The sequence below is a fragment of the Alternaria conjuncta genome, assembly GCF_024043145.1.
Source record: "Alternaria conjuncta strain BMP 0040 chromosome Unknown scaffold_30, whole genome shotgun sequence".
Lineage (NCBI taxonomy): Eukaryota > Fungi > Ascomycota > Dothideomycetes > Pleosporales > Pleosporaceae > Alternaria > Alternaria conjuncta.
In genome coordinates this window covers 223,305-234,484 of record NW_026250119.1, presented here as the reverse complement: position 1 = coordinate 234,484, position 11,180 = coordinate 223,305, and the positions used below count along the sequence as shown (strand labels likewise).

Genomic DNA, 11,180 nt, shown 5'->3' with positions numbered 1-11,180 from the left:
TATATTATAATATAGATGTAATTTAGTCTAAATTAATTTAGAATAAATCTAAAAATTATTTAAATTAAAATTTTATTACTAAGTACGCTAATTCTTTTAAGTAGTATAATGCTAGTATACTATATTTTAAAAATTACCTATTTATATTAGCGTATACTATATCTTAGCGCACTTTTAGTTAGATAGACTATATATATATAGAGAACCTTTATAGGCTTATATATATTATATTAATTATATTAGCTATCTTATAGATCTACCTAAAAGCACACGCGTAATAAAGAGCTTTAATACTTACTTAGACTAGTTATATAGATAGCTTAGTCTTTAAGCGCGTATTAGTAGATTAATATCTTAGAGAGTCTAGAGAATATACTAATTAATATCTAGGTTTACTTAAGATTTATTACAAGAAGGTTATTAGAGTAAAGCTTAGGCTCTAACGCTACTAGAACTTTAGAGTATAAGAAAGTAGTAATAAAGAAGCTAGTAGCCTCTATAGCTAGTGCGCTTAAACTTTATATACGTATAATATAGTTACTAATAACGTTACTAGTAAAAGCGTAATTTAAGACGTAGTAAAGAGAGTAGTTACTATAGAAGAAAATATATATATAGTAGTAGATTCTAGAGTAAAGCTACTAATATATACGCGCTTTATACCTAGAGAAGAGTATATAACTATATAACACTTTTATAACTATAGGCGTAATTAAGCTAAACGTCTTTCTAGTATACTTTTGCACTACTATAGATTAACCTTACTAATATTAGGTAGTAGAATCTATATATAGGCTAGTTACTATATCTAAGTATATCTAAAGCTATCTATAAGAGTTCTAGAGAACTTATATTAGCTATAATGCGCTCTAAGAGTAGAACTTAGTAGTCTAACTTACGCGTTCGGCTAATCTTAGTAGTAGCACTTTTCTACTTAGTGTAAATTACGAAAACAATGTTCTAAAACTACCTGTTTAGGTAGTCGCGAACATTTTTAATTAGTATAGATTGTATTATTCGAGTGTATTAAGTAATAAGAGTTATCTATCCGTTTAGATTGTTTATAGGCGAACAAGGCTAGAGTGTTATTAACCTCTAATTATTCTACTAGTAGTAAAAGCATAATTGCTCTAAGTACAAAAGTTGTCCTGTCGCTCTAAAAACACCTGCGCGCCTCTCTTTCGGTACAAGGTATAAAGGTGTTATAATGCTGGAAGCCCGGCGACTAGTAGTGTGAGTGCAGATGCCTTGAGCAAGTCGGGTAGCATAATTTGTCGCGTTATGGTCGTGATGCCGTTCACGCGTCCCCCGAGACTCAATTTGACGTTGCCGCATTGTGCGGTGGTGTGGTCGTGGTCTCTCTGCAACAAGTAATGCGCTTGTGATACGAGAAACATTTGGATGGTAATCTTCGTTGCGCAACAATACAGTTGTGCTACATCCTTTCCCTATGACAGGCAGGGAGATGAGTGCGTGCGAGATCGAGTAGCACGGGCAGAGCGGCGAATTCCGTCGTGGCCGGTCCATCTGTCAAATCGGCTAACCGACGAATGCATCCTCCAGAGTAAGCTTGTATGGGCCTTCAGCATTGGCACTTTGTGCTTGCTGTTGGACGCAAACTTCTCGTACCAACCTTCAGCATTCCCGTCCATGCGTGACCGATTGATAGGCCGCTTAGTCGAACCGGGTTTGAAAGGTCGCGACGAGGGCGTGGGTGACACAAAGTCGAAGGCGGAGTTATTAATGGTACTGAAGTGGGAACAAGCAGAAGCTTTGGAGGAGGTGGGGGCCCTGGAATTCTTTGAGTTGCGCTTAGCAAAGTGAGTGCGGAAAGAAGGAAGTGCTTCTTCCAACGAGCGCAGGCGGTTGTCCAGCGCATAGTCGACAGGATTCCATAGCAGCTCTCGCGCTTCGAGAAGGGCCGCCTCATGACGCAAGGTGCAGTCGTAGATGCTCTGCATGTAGTATGTTGCGACGTCGGCATGATCCAGCTCGTGCCAGTGCAGTCAAATGTTGAGCATCTGGCAATCGCAGGTGAAGGGGATGTGCGCGCATTCGAGCGTTGTCGCAGGTCAATCGTAGGCGATGTTGTAGGACTGGTCGAGGTAGCGGACGATCGCAGTGCCATCGGGTGCGCTCCGTAAATGGGCAATTACCGGCGCTTCACCAGTAGCGGATGTCCGTTGGAAACTGAGGAAAGGAAAGAGGAGTTCAGGGTTGAGCGTGAAGTCGACGAGCGCAGCTTCTTCGTCAGATGCAAAGGCAGTCCTAATGGAGAGATTAATGGCCTGCGTAGTAGACATATATCCGATGCAGGTATCGGCCTGAAGCATCGTCAATGGATTCATGTTGGTGTTGGGAGGCGGAGGGGGCAGGAAGTCTTGGAACAGTTTGAAGTCGAGCTTGCTGGAGACCCTAGCGACTCCATTCCTGGCATTCGGATTATCTTTGCCAGCGGAAAGCAACAGCGGCTCGAGGATACGTATCGCCGTTGTTTTACTGTCTTACGTGACGGCGAGACGATGCTCTTTGGTGAGGCGGGCGTTGGGTGAGCGAGGGCCGACTCTCTTGCTCTTCAGTACGTTATTTACATGACTCATGAGATCTTCCGGCAGGCCGCGTTCTGCATCGACATTGATACTGAAAGCCTGGAGCTTGACGCGCGAGTCCCATTGGAGGCGCGGCGGATGTGAAGAGCTGTCAGGCGTCGAGTCTTGTGTGGCTGTACTGGTTATACTGGCTGTGCTGAGCGTGTGTTGGCCGAGATTGTCGCTTGTGAGCGGAAGGACAAGCCCTGGGGCATCGAAGTCAGTGTTAACAGGTGACAGCGGGAGACAACGAGGGGGTATGAGAGGAGCGCGGCGCTTTGCTAGGCGGAAGTCCTCGTAACAGTCCGACGAAGCAATGCTACTTTCGGCGCGCGCGCACTTTCGCATGTTGACAATCCGGCTAGACCCGAAGGAGGCTCACAGCGCCTACGTCATTCGCGATCGACCGCGTGGTAACTTGACGCCCTCTAGATGGATCCGAATGTGTTGCGGCGAGCCCTGGGGATAGGTGTGCCTAACCACTAGAGGTCAAGCTACCTAGGCAGGCGGGACGTTTAGTGAGTGGAGATGGCATCACAGCAGAGTCCCAAGTTAACCCCAGCCATGCACCAAACAAGCCCTCAACGTTGAACGAGGTTTTCGTCTCTGTCAATCCGTAGGCGTTGGAAGTGTTTTGGCTTTTGTTTTGGCGTGCTTTAGCCCTCCGCAGGCCACAAATGACGTGGCCTCGCCACGCAAGGAGTGCAAGCGGCCAGTTCGCGAAGTACAACCCGAACTCCAAGAGAACCGAATCCCAATTCAAGCTGCTGCCACTTCCCATGATAATGGTTTGATGATGAGATCTTTATAACCGTTCATCTCCACTATGGAATCTACCGATCTTTGCGCTTGGAGCGATAGAAACAGTGCTCGAGGTACCTTATGTTGAACGAGTTTGGAGCTCGATCTTTGAGGACTTGAAAGTGGCGCTTCCTGACCGCGTTTTCAACAAGACTCAGCACGAATGAATCGATGTTGCTTTTCATTATCTTGCAGTGCAGGAGGGACTCGTAGGTACGCGAAAGGACATCTTCGCCGGCCGCGGGATAATCTTACAACTGCAGCTAGCCTTTGAAATCTACTGCGCGAGCTGCGTAGAGGGACCGACATCTCTTTGGGCTGTGACTGTGCCGGGGAGGGCTGAAGCGAGCGCTGTGATATGTCCTTTGGCTTGATGGGAATTAGGTCGTTATGGTGCAAAGTCGCCATCGTCGGTGTCAGATTGGGCATGGCTGTCGTCGAAGTCACGATGTGTCTACGTGGACTGTGAGAAATCCGTGGCAGTCGCCATGGTGAGGGAGTGATGGCAGCCCAGCGAGAAGGTTTTGCAGTCGATCCCGCTGGGGCAAAGTGTGAGTAATAGAGGGTGGAGAGACACAGATAGGGTCGCGGTGCAAGAAGAACAAGTGGGTGATGTAACGAGCGTTGGGTGCTGTCGGTGTGCAGCAGGCGGAGGAAAACGGCCCGCAGCCGTGGCAGTCGTTACGTTGCCGTTGTAGTAGTCGCCGAAGGAGAGGGAACACAATGAACATCGTTCCAGCCGGGGTCGACTGGAGTTCCGCTCTCGGGGTAACGAATTCAGGCCATGAGGCCGATAGCGCGGTTGCGCGATCACGCGCTCCATCGTCGGAAGGTTCGTCGTCATCTAAGGAAAAGAACTTGTTCCCATTCTAACCCACAATAATAGGCTTCGACTAAATTGTTGATTCCGGAATTCGGCTTGACGGGAGTGGTGGCGGGCTTGAGGATATATAGGCGATGAGAGGTTTGGCGATAGCAGGGTGTCGAGAACTCCTGGTCGGTCATTTCCACGTCAGCTGGACCCTTTCCTCTGGGCGCGGTGAACTCATATCCTGTCGGTCTTGTCCTTCCAGAGTCTGTATCAAAACTCTCCCCTTACTTGTCGTCCATCTCACGTTTATGCCCTCATACTCAAACTCCCACCTACGACGACAACTTCCACAATCTTGCTTTTTCATTGCCCGAGAGCGAATGAACCTTCCGCTTGCGGCATTGGAGAAGGAAGCCGACTTGACCAACACCAGTAAATAGGCCTCTGGGTCACATCCAACTTCTGAACCGCATCCATCATCCCGCGATTCCGCTTATGTAACCAAGGCGAAGGGAAACCATCCCTCTAATGTGCAGTCGCCGCTTGCGAGTTCGAAAGATATCGACTAGATGGGTAAATGTGACGGGGGTGATATTTGCAAAGTCCCCACAGAGCACGGCCTCGATGAGGAGGCTTTTCAAGGAAAGATGGTATCGCAACCGGCGTGTAGGTTTGTGACGTCAACAATCTGATCATGGGCACGCCGATGACTGACGGGTGAGTATTGAGAGGGCAATGGCACAATTCAGTCCGGTGTGATACCGACGAGACGCCCTACTCCAGAAGCGAGCGCGGACGAAAGGCCCTGAGTAGAATGAGGGCATCTCCTCGGGGGACTATGGCTTACAATGGTCAGAGATCATGGTGCGGGGGTACCACTACCAACGGCAGTGGGCTGATTTCACCACCGAGGACGTCGCCACACCGCTCCCATCACTGCTGCACCCTCGTCATCATAGGCCACCCGGACGCGTGACGAGTCACACCAGCGAAAAGACCAGAGCCCGCGTCCGAAGCGCAGTCGACTCCATGAAGACGTGGGAGGATTAGGCTACATCCTCATCTCCGAGTGTGTGAAGGATGCGGTCGTGATCATCACCCACGGCATCTTGAGCAGCGATATATTCAAAGCTTTGAATAGTAGCAATCTCAAAAGCATCTCCCTCACCAAGACTGTACCCCGTGAGCTTATATGCTGAACTGCATGCGATGAGTCCTCTTTGGAGGTAGTGCCACTGCCAGCTCCAACGCTGATCCATATCTTGCTCCGGCAGTCAGCCCACACCTCTCCGTAGGCGCAGCGGTGCCGCCAGTAGCTGGTTTGCTCCAGACTGAGCATTCGCGTCACTCATGAGGAAACACCGACGTCTGCGCGGAGTGTTCTCCTCACACCAACATAACCACATGCTCCAGCACGAACAGCTTACAGATGACAATGCGCGACTGATTATAGGGATGAAAATGGCGTGTTCGCCGCCGATGAAGCTGATGAGCAACAAGGAATGTGCTTAGTAAGTGTCTAAACAGTTAGCATAGAATAAAAGACTGCTCGCGTGTCGTACTCCTCGAAGGCATCTCCATCTCACATCACATCAGCAGCACATCACACCCCTTGTCACTTAAGACATTCAAGTCGTGTTTCCCAAATCTGCCTCCCGGTGGTAACCGCCTCGCCATAAAAGTCCTCTAGTTGGTCATCAGCATTGCCTACCCTTCGAATGGCTGAAAACACTGTTTGCAGTCGTGATGCCGAACAGTAGACGAAGCAAGAGGCTTCCGTCGTTCCAAGGTGTTATATAACTCTCTGTGCAATTCTTAAGGCCTCGTGCTTGGTACTAACGTTACCGGTCTCGCTCGTCGACCATTCTCGTCGAGGGCTGTGAGCCCATGATCTTGTAGAAGCCGTAATGCCTAAGGGTGACTTGACGCCTTTTAGGATTGCAAGGATTGCAAGGATTCTTGAAAATATTTGGTGATGATAGTAACGGTGCGATGCTCCACCAGGCGCGGATGCATCGTCATGGGGCGATGAAGCTTACTTTCCCCAACGAGAGTATAACCTCCTTCTGGCTTGTTGTCGTTTCAGGGTGCCAGGAAGGGGTCGCGATAAGGAGAATTGATGGCAGAAACGCGTGGCCGGGGGTAGTCGAGGGGTATGTGTTGAGACACCAGGCCAGCCTCTTCACTCATTCTAAGGGCCAGCTGGTTACTGCGCGGCCGGTCCAGGCCTCGAGCGTTGCTGCAGGCGATCACGGCCCGTCGTATCGCCATGCAAGTGCCTGAGGGTCCTGCTCTGGGTACAGAGCGTTGGTCGCGAGGAACACAAGGTGTCGGTGACATGGCTGTATGTTGTGTGGGAATGGAAGGACTATGGCGATTGCTGCTGCCGCCGGAGGTTCCGGCGCAGTGCTCAGCGCCTGCCGCCCCGACAGCATTGCCGGACGCGCCAACGTCCGCGCCATGCCGAGAACTCGTACCTGCGCGCCCCAATCGCTGATCTCCAGAGCTAGCTCCCGAATCGCGGTTGGTGTTGGTAGAGAGGATGGCGTGCTGGCGCGAGAAGATAAAATTGTCGATGAAGGCGTTGTGAGGTGCCCTAGAGCTCTTGCCCGGCTGCTTGGAGCCAGCCTCACTCGAACGCCACACCCCGAACACCCCGACGCCACATCATCTCCACGGCGGATACTTCGTCGATCGCAGTGCGTGGGTCATCTTGCACGTAACTGAGCAGGGAGACGGCTACCTCATCCACATCTGTGATCGCCTTACCACAGCCACCAAGCTTCAGGTCGGCGAGCAGAGGCTGACTCTAGCGAAGAAAGACAACGAAACCACCGAGGACGACCCGGTTCCTGCAGCGAAGAAACTCGTCGTCTTGCAGGACGCTGATTTTTTTCACGCATTCTTCGTCGCTTGCATCCATGGTGCTCTCGTCATTGCAAATCTACGTATGTTTCCTGAAGTGAGCGGGGAGGTTGACGAGGGGGTCCAGACCACAGGATGGCACAAGAAGCACAGCGTAGTGTCGACAAGCCCTTCGTCCTCGGCTTGTTAAGCCTATGCAAGACTGCCTACTCCGACTACTGAATTGTATACGTCGCAAACACAAACGACTTTAGCCTCAGCATCGAGCTTGGTGTTCACGAGACCGGCAATCGCGTGGATTCGGGAGCTGGGATTGGCGAAGACAGGGTCGGTCCAAGCAGGATCGATCCATGCGACTCTATCACGCCACCTGACGACATGCTCCAGGCTCTGCAATATGCAATGTGGGTAGCTTAGCTGCAGGACGGTCTGCCTCGCTCAGGTCACCCGTTCGCCGTACAGGAATCAACACATCTCAATGGGGAAGGAAATTGATTCGCCAGCAGGCATGAAGTTCGTTAAGAGAGCAATGACGTCAAGCGTCTTTTGAAGCACGTCGCTTAGGGAGCAACGACGCAACGACGCAACGGTGCGAATAGATGGCTGAAGATGTGCTGATACGCCAAAGGCATATATAAAGCTGAATATACTATGCAGCGGAACATGCGCGGTCGTTACTGCCTGTCGAAGATATCACCTCGGCATCGAATGAGAACTGAGAGATGAGCCGAACTGCGTTGCAAGGAAATTGGACAAATGACCATGAATGTCGGTGATTTAAAAGGAGTCCACAAGCTTCTCGCGCGACGTCGGTCCACATCCACAAGCGCGATCAGAAAGACGCGGTTGAAGACACCGCCAACGGTCTTAAAATGTGGTTAATGGGGCGCTCTCCGATTCTCGTCGTCGTGCTGGCCGAAGTAGATCCCTCGGCTTGGCGGGTGTAAAGTCTTCTTTGGATTTCTCTTCTAGAGGAATGGGAGGATGGTGTTTACTGTCGCGCAGCATTTGCTGAAGTTGGACAGCAACTGAGCGACGACGCGGCTTCGAAGCGGGACGGCCAGTCGACATGGAAGTCTGGCAGCCCGTCGAGAAGGCATCGAGCCTGCGAAAGTCTTGCTTATCCACTCCTGCAGATGATCCCGTCCATGCTTTGAAAACCATAACGTCATCGGTCCCGTTGCGAGCTTGTCCGTAGCGGATGCTGTCTGAAGGTGGTCTGAGACGATACCGCGCAATTGCACCTGGCGCACTTGCCTCCAGCCAGTGTGGCAGCGACGGTGTTATTCACGCTCGATTCACGGACATTCTGATTGACATGTACAGTGACTCAGACTCCTTGCATAAAGCAGCCACAGCTGCTGACTGGATTCGTGGCATTCATTCGCCCTACTGTTCGGGATACGTAGATACGAAGTCGGAATAGATGTTAAGTCGGCGACCTGCTACTGAGACGCACTTAGAGACAAGTTCTCAGCCCGCAGTTCTGGCGAGCTGGGTCTGAAATGAGAAGACCGCACAAAGCTGGATGAATACGCATCGAGCTTGATGAGCGTGACGACAACTCTAGCGAACGGCTGATCTTGGACAACGAATACTGTGTGCAGAATGCGGTTAGTCTTCACTTCGCCTACAATGCCCAAATCTGCGCTATCCTGTTCTATGCGCAACTCGGCGTAGTGTATGATTCTAAACAATACACTCACTCTAATACTGAGCGCCTAGACATCCACGCTGGGCACTAGGACATTTGGCTCTGGCTAAGCCTACGGTGGCTACCAGTGATATTGCCGCTACGGCCATCCAACTGCCCATATCGCTTTAGGAGCGTTTCCACCTTCCTACTAGTGGAACGACAGCATTGAATTGGAGGCGGTTTCAGGAGAGCGTGATACAGGATTAGTCTACGGTCTATTACTCGTGTCTTCATTTCTCTCCGCGGCAGAGCCTAGTAGATTCGGTCAATGCGAGCCTGAAATCCAACTCCGTCAAATGGACTTGCAGTGAGCGAGGCTTCATATGCCTAACCATCCACTCGGGCGCTTCGAAGTCGCACATCATCTTCATCTTTGTGGGCTTGGTGTACGCGTACATATACAAAGCATCTCGATACGGACGCGAATCGTATCCATGCGAAGAAGGTTATGCGCCGATAACAAAGGCAGAAAGCTCCGCATTTGTGACATCCACCTCCCCAAGACCCTGGATAGACCCTCTCATTGTCGCTTGCGAGCGGATGCGACGACCAAATAATCAACAATGCTGAACAGGAAGCTCACATGTGCGTCCATGCCGAACACACGTACGGAAAGGCTGCAGAAGACCGAAGCGAAGCTCCGACTGGGCGCAGCTGCGGGCGGCATCGCTTGAACATGGGGGCGTCTGCTAGACTTGTCTGAAGTATTGATAGCATCTGCGTAGTATTCATGGACTCGCCGTTGCAAGCGGTATGGGACCAGGGTCGCGAACGGTCAAGAGGAGCCCTTGGTTGGTGGGTCGGTTTTGTATCTGCATTGTGCTTACCCGAAGACAGAGCACCGTTTGGATGATGAGAAAGATATTACATTAGCGACGCGCTTCACGAAGTATCTGAAGTCAATCAGCAGGGCTCGCATCATCTGCCTGTTCCATTGCTCGTACGTCGAAACGCTGTACGCCGTGTCAATGAGACTATCGACTGTAGTAGACTACGACAAGACAACGGATGGCCTCGCACCAACATTGATTGAGTGCATAGGACTGCGACAGGATGGTGAAAGCCACCTGGCTCTTGTTTGAGCAAGCACGTGCTTGTATCATTAATTTCATCTGGTGTACTGCGTCCATGACCCATCGCGTGGAGATTGCGCGTGCATCTTTCACTTATCTAGAATATTTCCTTTCCATGGTGCCAGTGACTTGAAGGCTCCAAGACACCCATGCTGTTGGTGACACCGGACAGAAGTTCCTTGGCCGCGGGCTGGGTTGCACATATACCACTCCGAAGTAGATTGACAACGCCGTTGTCACGGGGGGATGAAGCTGTAATTTCCTTAGGTATATACTATCGTACCGCGATGAGCTCGTCGACCTCGCGTAGTTCCCGGTCGCCGTGGTTAGGGCAGAGGCAGGGCGTGACGATATCGTCGTTCCACCCATGTATAGCCAGCTCGGTAGCGAATGTCGGAGCGCGAGCTGTTTACGTCCATCAAAAGCTCGATGAGAGGCTCTCGTATTGGTGATGCGAAAACTCCTCCCGCGGCCGTTCATGTGACCTGCGTCTCGGGCAGCTTAATATTTGGCCTAAAACCTGCTAGCCCAGCTCATTGCGTAAGGTCATTCTTCAGGTCGAAACAGAAAAGATCATCCACAGCAGTCGGCATGTGAGAACGAGCTGGCCGTCATGGCCCTATGATCACTGTTGGTTCTAGTAACTCATCAGGTGGAAATAGGAATCATGGTCTTGAGTGCAGGGTAAAAGACATCTTCACATGACACCAAATTCGGAGAAAAGAGCGGTAGATCTCTGACACAGTGGTCGTATCCGAGTGCCAGTGTTGGGTTTGATGGGCCGGCTGATGGAAGTGGCTTTGCCGATTGATGACCCATCGCAACGAGCGACTCACAACATCCGAAATCCATATGTACTCATGCAATCAGGCTACCTCGAAACAAAGAGAAGTATCGTCAAATCAAGAAGTTGTGAATTTGCCGACGCATCTACCGACGCGCTGTCACCGGCCTCAATTTGATGTCTTACAATAACATCATCCTAATAGACGGACGGCGCGTCCAGCACTTTTCAGAAATGAACAGGACAGATTGGATGGCACAGATAGTGTCGCGGTCTGAAGCATGAAGACATGTAATGAATTCGGCGCGTACGAGTTCGACGAGGGTGTTGGTGTCGCATGGCTCGAAACGGATGGCGAAATGACGACCCACGACTCCGGGCCAGTGTTGGATTTTTCTACAAGATGATCCTCTCCAGTGAGGATTGTGGGCGAATCATGCGGTAGGGATATTCTGTGGAGTGAATGAAGATTACACAGCTTGATCTTTGATCTTCTCAAGCATTAAAGGATACTCGGGCTTGCGTTTGGGGCCACGTTGACAGCCCACAACAAGTCACCATC

At 50.7% G+C, this 11,180-nt stretch overlaps 1 protein-coding gene across 1 annotated transcript; it reads right to left on the bottom strand.

Moving 5' to 3' along the window:
• Positions 1 to 2,072: 2,072 nt before the first annotated feature.
• J4E85_011133 (uncharacterized protein) lies at positions 2,073 to 2,936 on the bottom strand (the record flags this gene model as incomplete). The annotated part of the gene is made up of 2 exons (XM_051475336.1): positions 2,073 to 2,406; positions 2,509 to 2,936. 2 exons carry the CDS (start codon positions 2,934 to 2,936, stop codon positions 2,073 to 2,075), a joined length of 762 nt encoding a protein of 253 aa, XP_051320910.1.
• Positions 2,937 to 11,180: the final 8,244 nt, after the last annotated feature.